The sequence below is a fragment of the Lagopus muta genome, chromosome 2 (assembly GCF_023343835.1).
Source record: "Lagopus muta isolate bLagMut1 chromosome 2, bLagMut1 primary, whole genome shotgun sequence".
Lineage (NCBI taxonomy): Eukaryota > Metazoa > Chordata > Aves > Galliformes > Phasianidae > Lagopus > Lagopus muta.
In genome coordinates, this window is record NC_064434.1 from 22,697,260 (window position 1) to 22,714,906 (window position 17,647).

Sequence of the window (17,647 nt, forward strand, 5' to 3'; positions counted from 1 at the left end):
TAACACCCCTGCCCTGGGCACAGACACCTCACTCCCACTAGACCAGGTTGATCAAAGCCCCATCCAGCCTGGCCTTGAATGCTTCCAGGAAGGGGGCATTCATGACTTCTCTGGGCAACTCTCTCCAGCATCTCACCACCCTCACAGTAAAGAATTTCTTCCTAACGTCTAGTCTAAATCTACTCTCTTCCAGTATAAAGCCATTTCCCCTCATTGTATCACTATATAAAGTCTCCACCCAACTTTCCTGTAGAAGTCCTTCAGGTACTGGAAGGCTGATGTAAGTTCCCATGAGAAGACCAAACCTGTTTTGATGGACACCAGATATGCCATGGTCTGAAGTACTGTGAAGTTTTCTTTATTGCCATGGGTTTTGCAATACTGTTCTCCCAGACTCATCTCAATAAAAATTCATTTTGCCTGGGCATGGCTTGTTCCACAGGCAGGGCTGGTCAAGACTGCCAGCACTGTGTCTGACCTCAGGGGCTGGCAGCACGTGAAGCCATGGAAGCTGAGGGAACCAGCCATAGACATGGCTCCAGACTTGGCATCCCTCAGCTCCTCCTTGCAGAGATGGCAGGGGAGGCATGTTTTGGGGCTTTCTGCTGCGTGGTGTTGGATGGTGGCCCCTGAGACATGGTCCAGAGAGTAAAAACATTGGGAAAATCAGATTGAATTATGGTAGAAAAGGTAAAGAAGCCTTTGCCAAAATTCTCAAAGCTGGCCACTAAATTCAGGCAAGAAAATTCATTTTTGGCACCCTGCTTTTTTAAACAAATTAGGGAACAGATATCTCCTGCTGAAATATAGATTGCAGAAGTGGTTGAAACGCAGGGTGATGTGCAGGAAAGGATGCTGAAGAATTTGTTACCAATGGAAATTGGCAGGAGAAAATAGTGGGGCACCTTCAGTACAGAAATGTGTGAAACTAGGTCAGGTGGTACGGTTATAGGGCTGGTGCCATGAAATTCTGCCAAGCTGCATGGTAGCAACGAGGGTAGTTTGTAAGAAGAGAGGATGACTTTGTTAGATTAATGAAGTAGTGAGGGAAAAGAAAAAAAGTAGAGAGAGCTCTGCAGGCATAAAAGCCCTTCCTTATGTCTAAAAGCAAAGATGCTGCCCATTGGCGGAGGTGCATTTAGAGAGAAAACATTAACCCAGTCACCGTAATGGGTACAGGTTACAAAACAAGTTGTTGCAGTAGCTGGGGTTCACGCAGCGCCTTCCTTCTTCCACGTCACCACAGCTTCCCTTGAAGAGCGCTGGGAGCTGCTGGTGCTGCTGGTGTGAGCCCTGCGGGCCGGGCCCATGCTGAGGCAGAGGGTATGATGGAGGAGGGAGGCTGTAGGCTGGAGGAGCTTTTCCCTCGCAGGATTCCTCCCCCAGAGGGCCAACACTGGGCCTGAGCGGATCGTGGCCTCCCTTTGTAACCGGCAGCTCACCAGGGATGTGCAGGGGGCTGCTCCAGGCCCGTGTGCACGAGCCACCACCGTAAGCAGGGTGCACCTGGCCTTCCACGTGCTCCGCCGCTGCCGTCGGATATGGTGGCTGTTCCACGCAGCAGCCTGCTGTCTGCTGCAGGGAGCTTGTGCTTAAACATCCCCCAAAACCGGGAGGTGGCACACACTGGTCCGGCTCGGAAAGGAGCAAAGGCAAAGCCTTCTGGGTGGGCACCTCACCTGTCAGAGACTTGGGAAAGCAAGGCGAGGATTATTGCAACACGGTCCAGACTAGCAACTTTAACCAAAAAGCAGTGAGTGCATACAAAAAAGGCATTAAATTAATGCAGAGAATAAAGCAGGCACAGCAGCAGGACCTCCTTTTAGAGCAGAGCCAGGGGCATTGGGGGCAAATCTAGCAGGGGCTCTGAGCTCGTGGTTCTGGGCTTGGTTCACTGGCTTTCAGCTAAATTCTGTTTTAAACAAAAAGAATCACTAGATCTCACGTTCACGGCTATCAGGATATACTGAAGGAGCACCTGAAAATGAATGCATTGAAACATTTGATTCCACAGAATTTAAATTATTTCTATGGAGCTTGGAAAATATACAAAATATTATTTTTAAATGGTTGTTTTGAAGTGTTCTTAACTGACTATTTTTATTATCCTAAAATTATATTTTGGCCATAAACTCCTCTCATAGGAGGAGGGAGCAGCACAGTGGAATTATTCTTCTGAGTCATTTTTTTCCCTGGATATTTTGCAACTTCTTTAAATACCTTAATTATTGGATTATAATTGTACAGTATTTAATTCCTGTCAGAATACTCATTCTGGGTTATCATTTCTGATTAGTACTTACAGATCTCTGCTCCTTATAATACTGCCTTTGTGTCCATTTAATTATAGTGATTTTCTGTCTTGTTAACTGCCAGAATAGAAAAGCTCCTTTCAACTGCTCTCCCCTTACCATGAGAAGAAATTCCAGTGACCTAATTTAGGACCAGCACATCTTCAGCTAAAAATCAGGTGACGCCATAGTAAAAACATCCTACATATCACTTGCTCTATTTTGGGCCCATGTATTTTCTATGGCTCTCCCTCCTCGTTTCTTCTCAAAACATTACAGGCAAATATTCTATGAAGACTTCTCTCAGCTTCAGCAATACCAATTGCATGTGAGAAATTGTATTACAACTGGTCATGGCAAACAAGAATATCATGAGTTATTCTCAAGACCCACTCTGACTTCATGAAGTCAGGCCAGCTCACAAGTAGGCCGTTAATTAATCAGATAGTTCAGTATTTATTAAATAATTGGATACTGAAGACATTTGTGATCTGTTCCTACTCCTACTAAAATTTGAACTCAAAGCAACAGGACGATGTTGTAGAAAGAGATGGACAAAGACTAGGACTCTTTAGACATTCAGGCTCAGATATAAAATTAAATAAGCCACAAGGCTCACTAACATTTCCTAGATGAAGAATTTCCTAAGTATCTTCCTCATTTCTTATGTGTCCTCCTCAAAAGGACAGAATTAAACCAATATTATGAGAATCATTGTTTCAGTCTTTGTTAAATACTAACATGGAAGTTTATTTTCTTGTGTTCCCACTCACCTGTGTCAAGAGGTCACAGTCAGCCTGTTGTGTGTTCTCCAACTTTCCCATCCCAAGTTAGTGTGTCATCATGAGAATCACACCTAAGTTCTGTTTGCTAGTGTCCTTCTGCATATTACTAGTAGAAATAGCTGCACTTTTAAATTCATATTCCATTTAAATGGGTTTAACTTCTGCTGACTTGTAAACTACTCTGTGAGCTATGAATTCCCCTCCTCCTTCATGTATTTTAAGGAGTCCTTCTGCATTTGGTCCAGTTATCTTTTTTATCTGTTGATGAAAGGATATGAGCACTGTCCTTAATGCGGGGCTGGGGAGGAAATGCCTCCTCCAGCACTTCAAAAGACAAAATGCATGTAAAGACGAGTGGCATACAGGTGGGTGTAACGCAACCTTTGCAAGGAAAGTCACTAAATGCAGCCTTACTTCTCTATCTTCTGACTCCATCAGGCACACAGGGGTCTATAGGACCTCTGTAGCTTGTCTTTCATAAGAGCTTCCACTTCCAGCTGCTTGGGCAGAGATTTGTAGATCTGCCCTGTTAATGACAATTTGTTTTGTCCAGATACCACACTCAGTATATGACAGAGATATAATATGGGTAATACTACACAGTATTTATGGCATTCAGAAATTAAATACTACACTCTGTATGCACAATACACAAATATTCCTCATGAGCCCAGTTATTATCAAAAAGATGTTCCAGTTTTTATGTTCATTTGTTAAATTTTCTCATATTAAAAGTTAAATCCATTTAAAACCTACTAATATTCTCCTTCAATGTCAATACAGAATTGACTAAATCCTAATTACTTTATTCCCAGATTTGTTTATAAGTTATTTCATTTCTGGAGATGCACTTATACTTGTAGGAAAATTTTCTAGAGGCAACTTGTGCATTTTTAAAGAAGGAAAAAGTTACGTACATACCACTAAATAAAATGAGGCCAAGAATTATTTGCAAGCGTGAGTTATATGGATAAAAACTGTGCCAAGAATGATGTGAATAGTGATGTGATAGCCCTCCAGCCCTGCCTCCAGCCCAAAAGAGGCTCTGGACTGGGGAATGCCAGCAGTGGACTCAGGACAGCCCTGCTCCTTCTGTACCTGACAACAGGGGAATGAAATGTAGAGACATAAAACCCACTCCCACCCAAAGACAAGGTTCCTCGTAGGAAGTGTCTTGCACCATGGATCCCTTGCCCTGCAATTTAATTTGTTGATAATAAAAGTTACCTTGATCTCCTGGAGCTTTATTAGTGTTGGAGAAGGTGGAGAAAAAGCTGCATGCGCTTTCTGAATGGATCTCCTTGCTTCTGCTTCTAGTTTTGTTTCTGGACGTGGATGGTCATGAGCGCCTTTGGACTTGAGAAAGGAATTGCGATATTTACAAACAGTCTTGTTATTAAACTTACAGGAGTAGGATTTTTTTGCAGAGGCCAAAAACATACACATGGCCTGTTTTAATGCTTTGTATTTAATAAGACTTATTTAATTTGAGCTCAAGTAACAAGCAGATGACTGCTTCACTGATGAAGTGCGATAGGGCAGAAATTCCCTTAAATCGTGAAGCAGTATACCACACTGACAAGCAGAGGAGACTCCCCACACTGGAGACCCAATTAAAGCCACAAGGTCAGCTGGCTACATTGTCCCTGCAGCTGTTATCATTCTTCTTGGACGTGTTTAGCAGAACATTAATTTCTATTAGCTCCCACAGAGATTTAGTATTATTTAACCTGCATGTAAATGAAAGAGAACTATAAAGACTCAGAAGACTAGAAGGCAACGCAATGTGTGTGGTACTAAACCAGGTCTATGGCTTCCAAAAATAGTTCCAATTATTTAAACATTGGATGCATTGTTTTCCAGGTATAGGTTGAGTATAATGCAGAGATGGTATTTTTCATACGTAATCCCTTGGAATAGCATCATGTCTACGTAAGGGTTCCCAGCAAGGCTGATATAAAGTGGCAGTTCTGATTCTTTGATAATTATTTGTTCCCTACATATGGTGAAAAATACTTGAAAATCAACAGGTTCTTGTGGGAGCGTAAACAAAAAAAGTGCTGTGAAACTATAGAAGCATAGAGTAATTTAGATTGGGAAGGACCACTGGGAATCTCACTCATTCTCCTGCTCCAGCGGGGATGCCCTCAGTTAGATTAGGTTGCTTGGGAACTTGCACACTCATTGTGAAAATTTTTGACCTTACAACTGCATTGTTGTCATATTCCATGACCCTTATTTGTTGGAACAAGAAAATTTCCTTAATCAATACATTAAAAAAAAAAAATCTTTAATGTGCATAACGTAAGGTAATTTTATACCAACCTGAAAAAATATGAACTTGCCTTCATGCCTCCAGAAGTTGGTGACTGGGTAACCCCCATGGCCTCGGCAGGAAAGGAGTCGCAGGGGTCCATTGCAGTTTGGACAGCATTTCCCTGGAGAAAAAACAGGGGGAGGTATTTCCTATGTAATGCCAGACAGGTAAATCCCATCTGGTACAATGGTTCACTTAGGGATGGACTGCCACTTCTATTTTGGGGCTTAGAAACTGCACTGAGAATAAATATGCAAAAAAAAAAAACAAAAAACAAAAAACAAACAAACAAACAAAAAAACCCAAACATAAACATAAGCAAACAAATAGTTACATTTATTCTGTTTCATTATTAAATATAACTAGCAAAGACTATTTCCACGTTTAGTATGGTCAGCTAAGAGCTTTCACCTTCAAAGGTCTTAGCATTTTTCTTTCAGTTCTTGAAAGTGCCTGGAATGTCAGGTATGGTTCTTTTGGATTTTTCTATGGGACGTCTTTCTGACCTCAGTGAGTGCGCCAGTAAAACCTTTCTTTAGCTAAAATGTTCATTGGTTTCAAAAAACAGTAGCTCTATTGAGGAATACAGAAGAGCTTGAAATACCTAAATGAAGGATGTGTGTCCAGCTCATTTTCTCTGTTAGTACCATCTTGTCTCTGGCAACGTGGCCATGAGGCCTATCATGGAATCATAGAATCATAAGGTTGGAAATGACCTACAAGATCATCTGGCCCAACCATCCTCCCATCACCACTGCTACCACAAGCACTAAACCATACCTCACAGCTCCTCATCCAGACGCCTCTTGAACACTGCCAGGAATGGCGACTGCACCACCTCCCTGGGCAGCCATTCAGTGCCTGACCACTCTCTGAGAGAAAAAGTTCTTCCTTATGTCCAACTTAACCTCCTCTGGTACAACTTGCAGCCATTCCATTGGGTTCATTTTGTTGCCTGGGAGAAGAGGCCAAACCCCTCCTCACCACAACCTCCCTTCAGGAGGTCATAGAGTGCAGTGAGGTCTCCCATGAGCCTCCTCTTCTCCAGACTGAACAATCCCAGCTCCCTCAGCCTCTCCTCATAAGACTTGTTCTCTATTTGCCAGCCATTGTAGTTAATGAGCACTGTCTTTCCTGCAAGACTTCCCTAAGTTACTCTTGGGCCCATGAAATAACACTCAGGTCAGCAGGGCCTGAGAAGGCTGCAAATCAATCTCAAACCATCTTCCATCAGAAAAAAAGAAACCAACACATACAATCATAGAATATCACAAGTTGGAAGGAACCTCTAAGGATTATTAAGCCCAAAAGGAAACAAGCAAACACACAACGCCCTCCAATATGAAGAAATGTGAAGTGCAGTATTCTAAGAGTTGCATTTGAGTACAGGAATGGCTGGGTAACCCAAAGAGTATCCTCCATTTTGATTTGGCTTATGTGGTTTCACTTATTAGCTGCCACGTAACGAGCAACCATGCCCATACTCACGCTGTTGTTTTTGCCTAGCTTTGTCACATATGGCTGGCCTCAGGTAGATCTTCCTGCCATCCAAAGTAGAGCAGTCATTGCCACAGACCACCACCCCAAGGCAGGATTTCTTTAAGATACGAGAGTTGTGGTTGTTGGTGTTTCTCATTGCCCAGCTACTGTGGTGCCTCTGAGCATTTTTATCCTCTGAGCTGTAAATATGTTTTACGTAGGAATCTGGCCATTCCTGAAACCAGTCTGTCTGTCTCACGTCCTGAAAAGAGACAAAAAAGAGACAAAACATTAGGCTAAAGGAGGGCTCATCTAACAGCCCAGCATGGCCTTCTGCTGGGTTTCTCCAAGTCTGGGTCACTCCAGCACAGCAGCAGCAGTGTTGGTTGGCAGCTCTCTCTGCCAGAGAGCATGGCACAGGGAAGGCAGAAAAAATGAGGCTCCTCACAAGCCCCAGAGAGCCAGGAAGGGCAGGCTAGAAGGCTGTGGGTTCTGCCTAGTGCAGAATTGCTCCAGGGGACTAAGATGGGGTACCTGTCATAAAACAACACATGCTGTTCTGCTTTGCCCTTCAGGTCATGAAAGCAGCATTATTCTGAGTCATCTGGCTTGATTTAGCTCAGCTCACTGGAAAAAGAGCAAATACTGAATCAAAGTGAGGCTATTTGCACATCTGCAGGTCTTTCATTCTAGATTTTTGGCCTAAAAGTGCCATGGAAGTCTTCCACAGTGATTTTTTGAAGTCTAAAACCAAAGGTCAGGTTTTATTTTCAACACTGGCGAATGAGCAGAAAAAGCAAACAAAAAAAACTCCAGAGGCAATACTGTAAGGAACAATAAAAGAACAAAACATCTCAGTGGAAAATAGAATAAGACAAATAACTAATTACACAACTCTTTTATTGCTACAATTAACACAGTAAAATGTAATAAGCTTTAAAACATGAAGCATACCCTCTGATGGTGAGGGAAAAGGTTGATCATAATAAAGGTATTAGAGCTTTACTTAAAATTGCTGTTCCCAGCCACTGAGAGCCATTATAGCAGTAAGAATATGAACTTTGAAGATAGAAACTGCTGAGCACCCTCATTTCAGAGCATAGAGAAAGGTATGGAGGAAGCCTCCAGGCTGAATGCAGGTGAAGGTGACCTTGGGGAAGGAGGTGGCCTGGGACATGGAGGCTTTGGGCGAGCAGCAGTGAGACAGCATGGAAGAGACTGAGATCAGGTAAGAGGGCTGGGTTAGAAGGTGAAGGACAGAGCTGGATGGCAAAACAGCCTGGCAGGAGGAATCTGACACATACATACTAAGATGTCTTTGAAGATGGCATTGAGGAGTCATGAGGTTTGAGGCGTGGGGTGTCACAGGTTTTCCATGGAGTACATGGGTATGATTTTTAGGTAACGGGACCAGAAAAGGATAGAAAGACCATATTACTGGATATTCTCTAGCCCTTCAAGCAAAACGTAGTCCTATAGCTCAGGGTGACAAAGAGCATAAATGCAATGAGGCATAGATGAAAGAGAGAGTTCTGAAGCGGAGAAGACCGATCAGAATTGGGTAAATTTCTAAGATACAGACACATACCTGGGGAAGTTTGATGTCATTGATATCCCAACTTGTCATTTCTCCATTTTGGGACGCAGAGTCCTCCTGCTTCATAGCAACATTGTCTGCAGCCTTCAGCATTTTTGAGATCCTTCCTGAACTTTGCAAGAAAATCTCTACCAGCTGCTTTTGAAGTTGTCAGCACTCTCAAGCAGTTTACAACCAGGAAGCTGTTTCCCAAAGCAAAATGATAGAGAGGCTGCTCATTAAAGATAAGAATCAGTGTTCTTCTGCCAGAAAAACTTGTTCCATTAAAAGTTTTGCAAGCCAGCAGTGTAGTAGAAAGTACAGCTTAGAGATAGACCATGATGTTACTGAGGCATGGTGAATAGCAAGCAAACTATGCTTTTGTCTGTGTTATTTTACTAGATTTTCTCTCTCACTCAATCTCACTCAATCATGTAACTCTGTTGACAGTCTTCTCGTACACGAGATCCCACTCTGTCTCTCAGTATTTTCACAGAGCTCTTTGAGTCACTGCTCATTTATTAGATGTTTCACATACAAGATGTGACAAGGGTGAGAAGGAAGAGTGTGCTACTGCATCACTCCAAACGAGATGGCTCTCAACCACTTCAGAAACTGTTGGCATCTGAGAACTTATCAACTGCACGAGGGAAGTGTGGAAAAGGAGGCTGGGCTACCTGCATGTTTGGCACCATCGCATGCAGGGCTTTGTGATGAAGCCAATTCTGAGAGGGCACCACAGGTTCAAATGAGATGTTAGACAGTAGGAGAGAGGGATATTGCGGCCTCGGAATACAAATGGAGGTGGGAAACATCAGGTCCTCAGCTATTTCTATATTGGATTTCAACAGAGGTGGAGTTGGTAGTCAGGACAAACAAAACATGAGCTGCATTGGAAAACCAGGATGAGCGTACTAAATAAATAACTCTCAACTACTGTGTGCTCTAAAACATGAAATGAATTGTTACCTAATCCAAAATGGCAGTCCCCCTGCTTTTAAAAGAACTTTTCAAAATGAGACATCTTAGAAATTGACTTCTAATTTCCGCCTTATTAGAGAGAATAATTTTTTTTATGTTATATTGATAAAGATAAAAACTTAATTAAATATTACCTTAAAGTGTAATGGAAGACAATGATAGCTGCATGATATTAAGCAAAAAATCCCAAATTTACAATGAGTCATATATATCGAGCTACTGCTGGCAAAGGCTGAAAGAGTAGCAAAAAACGTGAGTAATAATTACAGGATGATGCAACATATGACTTTTTTTCATTACTGTCTATGTAGCTTAAATTATTACTGAGATTCTCAGCTTGATAAAATATGAGTTCTGAATTGGTCTTCTTCAGTTTTTCTCCTTCCCTACCCCCCTTTGTATTTAGAAGGGTAATATATATACAGTACTTATTTCACAGAGGCCTAAATTAACTCATGGAAGTGACTGAGAGATCCATACAGGCAGTTCTATAAGTGCAATGCATCAAACAGAAAGCAGCCCAGACTGTTACACTGCAGAAAGCTTGAATGGAAGGACTACACTCAGCACTGTGATACTGCCAGTTGTAGAACAGCGTCATATTTTTTCTGCTTGCAATACTGTGCAGAAAGATCAGTCCTTTCCAGAAAGAGAAAGGGCTCAGGGCACACAAAATTCACAAAAGCTGAACTTGTTCACTTTAGAGAAGACAAGCAACAGCCCGATAGACCCTATAAATTCTGAAATCGAGAAGGGTGCAGAGGAAGCAGGGGGTGCTTCTTGTTGCAACTACCCAAAATCCTGGATGGCACAGAATAAAAATTGACAGCTTCAAAAGAGAAGCAAGGAAACGTTTGTCATTCACTGTATAATTAATATCAGTTGATCTGGTGATGGCTATTTCTTCTTCATTTTCCATGTTGCTTTGGATCCTTATAAGTACTGCTGGTATTGCTGCAGTACGTCATGAAGATCAAACAGATAAGACTGAAAAAAAGATAGGAAAGAAATAATACACAAAGAAAGATTTGCTCTTTATCCCTTCTACCTGTGTACCATCTGAAATTTGTTAGCATACATTTAGAAAGATAGGTCCCATTTTTTACAGCTTACAACCGTTATTTACAAGGATTATGCTTTTTTGTATTCTCCTTAGAAGCGCTTGGCGTTGACCGCTGTTAGGAGCAGATTTATGTATTTATAAAAGAGATTATGTGTACTACCAAGCGTCACAGTATCCAATAGCTTGAACTGATTTTAATTCAATGTAATCCGCAAGTTCTTGTTTGAAAGAGTAGTCTTTCAAACCAAGACCACAGATGAATCATGTGAGTTCTTCAGCCATCATCTGTGACAACACATCTTGGTCTGGAGCTGTGAGCAGCTTTTTGCAGCCTCACAGAGGAGTGCCCAGCAAGCAGCCACCTCCACATGAGCTGCTGCTGCCTCTTGTTTGGTGCCAAGCACTGACACAAGGTGAGAGCTGGAGTGCTTGGATGGAGGCTGCTGCAGGGTAGTCACCAGGTCTGGCTTCTTGCGTGTGTTATTCTGCTGCCACACAGAGAAGTGTTTCTGTCACTGCCACCATCAGAGATCCGGTCTCTGGTGCCATCTGTCAATGATGACAACCCTTCCTTGATCTTAGGTGCAGACAGAGGCCCATTCCATGTCTGAGTTACCTTGTCCTGCCAGTGGTGCCTGTTTCACTCTCTTCAAAGCCTGCGTTTGTGTCCCACTTTCAACCTTGACAATGAAAGGTTCTCCTTGCTGCACTCGTAGGAGCTGTTCTAGCCAGATGATTTCTACCAGCCTAAGCCATCCCACATACCTTGCAGCCAATGCAGATGTTGGCCCTCACTGCTCTCTCGTCCTCCCTTGGTCCTCCTTTCATTACTGCTGAGTGCAGTGCAAAGAGCTGACAGCACAGTACTAAGATGCTACAGACACTCCTCATGAAATAGTTCTTTAAATTGACAGGAAAAATTGTTTTCTTTGACTTCATTTATTTATTTATTTTTCCAGTGACATTCAGCAGACTTTAAAATACCAAATTTATCCACAGATTCATCATTCTCATTTGATCAACTGTGGCAGCAGGATGGAGCAACTTGATTAAATTCCCAGACACGAAGCATAAACTTTCTAAAGGTAGACATGTCAATGGTAGTGAGGAAACAGTTAAGGTCCACGCAAAATGTGCTGGAGATGCTTCTTATTTTGTGGAGACAGGTGTTTTGTCCTAGGTGGCTCCAACATGTTCCCAAGTAGCTGCCTTCGTACTTGACGTCGTCTGAGGTCTTATACTGTGTTCACTGCTCAAGATTGCCAAGAGACAAGTGAAGGCTTCTCCACTTAACAGCTTACAACATTTTTTTCCAGTTTTTCCTTCATGTCAAGAGAAGGTTGTTTCAGCCTGTTGCAGTGTTCTCATTTTTCATTTTCCAAAGCACTTTCCTGGCTACTTCCAGTAGGTGGGTGCTGGTGTAGGCATTATCTACCAGAGGTCCTGCCATGTGAGCTTCATGCCCACACAGTTGTGTCATATAGCATAAATACCTTTGCCAGGCATCTTGGTTTGCCCTCTTGAGGATATCAGTGTTAATCCACTTGTGGAATAGCTCCCAAATGGCATTCTCAGCTGCTGACCCGGGATGGATATGAATTACTACTTAAAGAATATTATGAATAATACAAGAAGAATATTTGGAGACGGAGCTCTTTTTCGGGATCTCTTTGAGGTGCTTGAGTCTAGAGTTTCACTGTTTGTCCTGATAGTTTTTTATTAAAACTTTGAGCTCTAATGCTTTGACAGTGAAGGCCAGCTTTCTTATTAGCTTTATTAATCACCTTAATTTGTTTCTCTTACCAAATTAGACAGTCTGAAAAGCAGGTGATGTGACTGGGCATCTGATCTACTCCACAAGGGAAAGCTATTTCACAGATGCACAAATAACACGGTAATATAACTGCATTAATATTAGGATATTTTGGTGGTAGAAGTCTGAATCTTTTATTGTTTTGCTTGTGTATCTTGATAGCTTTATAAACTAGTTCTCCTGTTTTCCTTTAGGATCACAAATTCCCCTACTCTTACTGAAATAAGTGGCTTCTGTGAACTACCCAAAGTTTTAGTTGAAATGCTTTCTGGAGGCCTTACACTCATATGTTGTAATAGTGAGTGACAACATTTTAATCTAGTGAAAAAATGGATTTGTTGCATGGACACTGTGATTATTTTGCTAATCTTCTCAGTCTAGTGCCTTCATACATACATCTTGATTTTACATTCAGTTTCTCATCTGGTGTTTGTATCTGGTGCAAATGCATTTAATTTCTTAGTTCTTCACAGCACGAACATTACTTACAGGCAAATCACCTTATGGATTGATGCTTACACCTTGAACATGGTCCTATTTTCTTCCACACAGTTTTGTATTTTTCCCTTTTCTTAATCTTAATAGTATCTGTTTGCTAAATGAGTTGCCTTTCATGTTGCAATGCTATAGTGTGATGGAAAGTACAGCGATAAGAGTAGGATGGCAAAGTCCTAGGCTACAGCAACAGAAGACAAACCCAAATACAACAGTCATAGACACAGAAACAAAGGAAGAAAAACTTCTTACCTCTGGAATGCCTCAGATAGGCAGGGATCTTCAGCAAGATACACTTCTTTCACTGCCAACCCTAAAATGAGGTCTGGGAAGAGATGGATCCTACCTCCCACCCCTTCTGGTCACTCAGCAGCACTGCATGCACCTGAGCTCCCCTTGGTTGGCCCTGCCTTCCCACCAGGTGCTCAATCACTGCTTCAGGCTGTGACTCAGCATTTCTGCTACAAGTGTCCATGTACTTCAGAAGAGAAATTTGGTATGTCATGATGATTATCATCTCTGTTCTCTGTAGGAGCTGGCTAATTTCTAATATCATCTCTGACAGCTTTTTGTTTTCTTTTCCAAGGTCAGATGGAGTATCATCCCTGATAAATCCAGCCTCAGCTATAGATAAGACCAAAATAAATTCCTATCAGTTATTCACACCTAAGCTTCAGATCAGCCATTGTTGCTGACATAATCATCTGCTTAGTGATCCAATGGACACACACCATTCCAGTTTCTACAGACTACATCTTGTTATTGATTCATGTTTTTGTGCAGAAATTCTAAACCTTTGACAGATTTGCTTTGTTGTATATTCTAAAATGAGTGGAACCTTTCCACAGCCTGAGCAATTGGAGAAACATCTTGTAGGAGAAATAGTTTCCTTCTAGTTGTTTGCTTCACCACAGGGCTTAGTTTGTGTTGCCCCTGGGAAAGCAGAGCTTCTCTTCCAGTTGAGCTCCTTTTGATATGTAAGAGATTGGTGAGAATTAGAACACTGATAAGAGATCAGGTCTTTTTCAGCTTTGGAAATGCCAGATTATGTTTGCCTATCTATTTGACCCCAGATCCTGTGCCTGTAGCTCTTAGGAGAGAGGCTGCCAGCTGTGAGTGCAGGTTCAGCAGTACAATATAGGCTTTGGAGAAGCTTTCTCTTTCATCCCTTGAAATCCCTCAGTTCCCTCCATGTGCCTCATTGGCTTCATCTCATCCAACTAAAGCTGTTCCAGTATATATGTTTTCCCCTTGGCCTTTGCAGCAACCCCAGCAAAGCTCACTGAAGGCAGGAAGACCAGTAGTCCTGGATACTTGATATACTCTTTAGTTCTGACCTTCCCTTTTTAGGCTCAACTAACTCAGTTCCATTTGCAGAATAAATATTATGTTGTGAAGCCCTCAAGCAACCTGAATAAATTTCATTGAAATCTGAGTATATCTCTAGAAAACAACGTAGGTGGTTGGGTATTGGAAGCTGTACAGGGTACTCTGCCAGCGTTGGTTGGCTGTGCTGGATGTAATGGTATCTTTCACTCTTGCATCACATCATGACAAGGAGAGCGTCCCTCTGCCTTTCCACCCAATTTGATGGATGTCTGACCAACCTTGCTACAGAAGTCCATCCACGCAAGCAGCACAGTATTGCAGGCTGTTCTGAATCTGCTTGTAACAGACCATTACCCTGTGTTTGAGACTAAATACAGCACAGTTTCCAGCATATCTAATAGCAGAGTGCAGCAATTTACTGGTAATCTGATGACATGTTCCAGTTATGGCCTACCTATTTGCTGTCATGCTGATGCACAAACTGCAGTGGGAGTTTGATAAGAATCACTGGCTTTTCTTACACTTTGCTCTCAGCACAGAAGAGAAAGACTGTCTCTCATTTTCTCCGTTTTTCACTTATCCATTTGTTCTTCACAAAGAGGAGTTGCAAGTGGTTTTTTTTTCTGCACAGGCTATTGATGAATTGAAACCCCTGGATTAAAGCCACTGCAGCCTTAATAGCTCTTAATAGCTTCATAGCTGCAGTGTGTGAGGGCAGTGCTGTGCAGCCCTTGTCCCACAGATATGGGGAACCTGCTGGTGATATTGGAATGGAAAAACAGAGATCAAGAAAAAAGGTATGCACAACCCATGCTTTCTTTTGCCAAATCTTGCTTTGCCTTGAGTAAAGAATTCAGTGCCTGCAATTTCTGATGGATTCCTATTGTAGACGGCCTCCTATTGCCCTAGATGCTGTGCACATTTTGGCCTTCTCCTTTTGTGCCTCCCACAGCACAGTTGATATGTCAGGAGAGTCAAGAAACATATTTCATGGACAAGCATTCTTCAGTGAAAATGTGACCTGTTGTTTCTAGTAAAGTGATGTCCATTATTGCTAATACAGGAAATTCAGGTCTTGCTATGAAAGGCAGTGCAAAGCTGAGAAGGATGGCAATATAGCAAGGAAGAAAGGACTTGATGCAAAAACTATACATACATGTATAGATGGATGGATGGACTGGGGTGCCCATAGGTAAGGTCTAATTCTGACGAAATGATGTGTGTGATGCTCAGTGATGATGGGTATTTTGTTCTCTTTGCTTTCTTTAGAATCTCAAGCTGTTAAAAAAATGTAGAGTTGAGGACAATTTAAATAAAACGGACACCTACACATGTCTGGTGACTGGATAGGATGCACCCAAGGACTGAGGGAGCTGGCTGACATTGTTGCAAGGCCGTCTCTGAAAGGCTGTGGTGGCTGCAGGAGAGTCCTGATGACTGGGAAGAGGCAGATATCAATCCTGCAGCTGGGCTGGGACAACCCCAGGCATCTGTGTGAGATAAACTTCATCTTTCCCCCCAAAATGCTTCTCATTTTCCTATTAACTAATGAGATGGGACCAGTTTTCTTGCTACTGGCAGTGTAACTGTCTGATGAATCTGAAGCCTTTCTTCACCAGGTTTATTATTCCTCTGAAGACCTGTGCTTCAGCTCAGCTAGTCTTCTAACTAACTGAAATGGAACACTCATGCAGGGAGCCCCACAGCCATGTTTGGCCAGGCTCTGTGGTTGTACTTCCAACTCCCAAGCTGAAGGAAGCAAAGTACCAGTGCTGCCATTCAGCCCACGCCAGAGACCAGAGGCCAAAATTACTTTTCTGCTGCTTTCTTCTAGCTTTCTTTATAACACTTTTTTCCTCCCTAGCTAGTTTCTTCTTTGGGGATGGCTTTAATTTTGTGGCAAAAATGCCTTTTTGTCTTCTACTGATAGAATGAAAAATTGCTTTTAACACTCCCTTCCCCAAGGAACTTACAGTCTGCTGAACAGAGGACGTTGCAAAGTGAGAAAGTCAGGATGTTCCCATCTAATTGTGCAGTATGTGCGTGACTCCAGTTCACCTTGACAGAGGAGGCAAATTGATCTCTGTATGAGAAATTACATCTCCAGAAGTGATGTCCTAGTGCATCTAATTGTCAGCAGGTTTCATACCTTTAGAGACTAACACATGATCCTGCTACTCCCCCAAGCATCTGAGCCCTGTGTCCCTCTGTAAGGACTGGTTGTGCGTTGGCCATCTGACTGTACAAGTGATGGCTTCCACTCTTAGCTGCTCTTTGCCCACTTCATTTTGCTGATCTCAGGTTAAATGCAGAACACGTTAAATGTCTTAATTTTAAGTAGGTATGAGCAAGAAATAATCTTGTAAATTCCAGAGATTACGTACTCTAATTCTGCTACTACTGCGCCCATTTGGGGCACAGAATGTTCTAGTATGCATTGTGCCTTTAGGCAGAAAAATCACAGAGAAGAGTCTCTAAAAGTTTCTGTACAGAAAAATAGAGAACCGCAACATCAAGAAATGGAGCAACAGGTTGCAGTTGCCCATCAGACACTGAACAAGCAGTCATCACGGAGGGGCAGACTGCTGATGTCAAGAGACAGCTGAGCTCACTGCAGCTTTATTTTCTGAGCCATGAAACTCAGTTATTTGTGTGTAAAAGATTTGTGCAAATGGACTATTTGACCGTAGACATAGCAACCACTACAACATTTTTTAGTCATTTAACAGTAAAAAAAGCAGAAACACAGAAGTATTTGGAATCTGAAGTTTAGGTGGTTACTCATTCACTGGAAGCGTTTCCTTTCATTTGCACTCATTGAAATATTCAGAGGGAAAAAAAGGTGAATCAGTCATCTCATTCAAAACAAACACTTTCTTAAGTGAAGCAGTGAAGTGAATTGATGGTTTGGGGATAAACATATACAGCTAAGATCATACCTACCATGCCATGCTGGGCAACACAGAGGAAAAGACAAGACAAGAAGAGAAACACATCATTCCAGGATGCACAATGGTCACTTACACATTGGGCTGCTTCATTTCCTGCTGCTGTTTTTGGCAATGCATGCAGTGAAGTCATGATCTAAATTGACTTCCAACCTCCTTTGGAGCCTTTCCTTGCTAAGCATGCCAAGTGAGCACCACTGGGTAAAGTGGCAGGGCAGGCAGCTTCTGGGTTTAGTTTTCTTGCTTCCCTTTCTTCCTTGATACTGGTTCCTCATTTCTGCGCATACTGGAGGTCTGCATAGACCGCAGGCGGGAGAAGACATGAGCGGATTTTCAGGATCTTGAGAAATCACCAAGGATGGCATGGAAGGAACCCAGAGACCCTGTGTGTCCCATTTGCACTTGCAGGTTTGAGTCACGTTTGAGAGGGAACTTTACAAAGTGGTCCTGTTTTCCCAAGGAGCATCCTTGCTCCAAGTATTTCTGCCTTCCCTTTGTGTGACGTGTCTCCATATTTAGGACTACACGACATTTAAAAAATGATCCAGAATCCTAAAGGCTAGGAGTAAC

At 42.3% G+C, this 17,647-nt stretch overlaps 1 protein-coding gene across 4 annotated transcripts; it reads right to left on the minus strand.

Annotated features, from left to right (window-relative positions):
• Positions 1–250: 250 nt before the first annotated feature.
• On the minus strand, positions 251–13,199 carry GCM1 (glial cells missing transcription factor 1). Of its 4 annotated transcripts, XM_048936982.1 has the most exons (7): positions 13,053–13,199; positions 9,564–9,661; positions 8,461–8,651; positions 6,882–7,134; positions 5,402–5,514; positions 4,304–4,432; positions 252–1,689 (listed from the first exon to the last, which is right to left on the minus strand). In XM_048936982.1, exons 3-7 carry the CDS (start codon positions 8,560–8,562, stop codon positions 1,162–1,164), a joined length of 1,125 nt encoding a protein of 374 aa, XP_048792939.1. In that variant the 5' UTR covers positions 8,563–8,651; positions 9,564–9,661; positions 13,053–13,199; the 3' UTR covers positions 252–1,161. The 4 variants fall into 4 exon arrangements, with proteins under 4 accessions (XP_048792941.1, XP_048792940.1, XP_048792939.1 ...); XM_048936984.1 differs by lacking the exons at positions 9,564–9,661; positions 13,053–13,199 and adding an exon at positions 7,407–7,499 and having other exon boundaries at positions 251–1,689; positions 8,461–8,569; XM_048936981.1 differs by lacking the exon at positions 9,564–9,661.
• Positions 13,200–17,647: the final 4,448 nt, after the last annotated feature.

Coding starts and splice junctions, on each gene's coding strand:
- GCM1 (XM_048936981.1), bottom strand. CDS start 8,562: ATGCTGAAGGCTGCAGACAATGTTGCTATGAAGCAGGAGGACTCTGCG. Junction 7,135..8,460: donor ATGACATCAAACTTCCCCAG/GTATGTGTCTGT, acceptor GTCTCTTTTCAG/GACGTGAGACAGACAGACTG. Junction 1,690..4,303: donor TAAAGCTCCAGGAGATCAAG/GTAACTTTTATT, acceptor TGCTTTCCCAAG/TCTCTGACAGGTGAGGTGCC.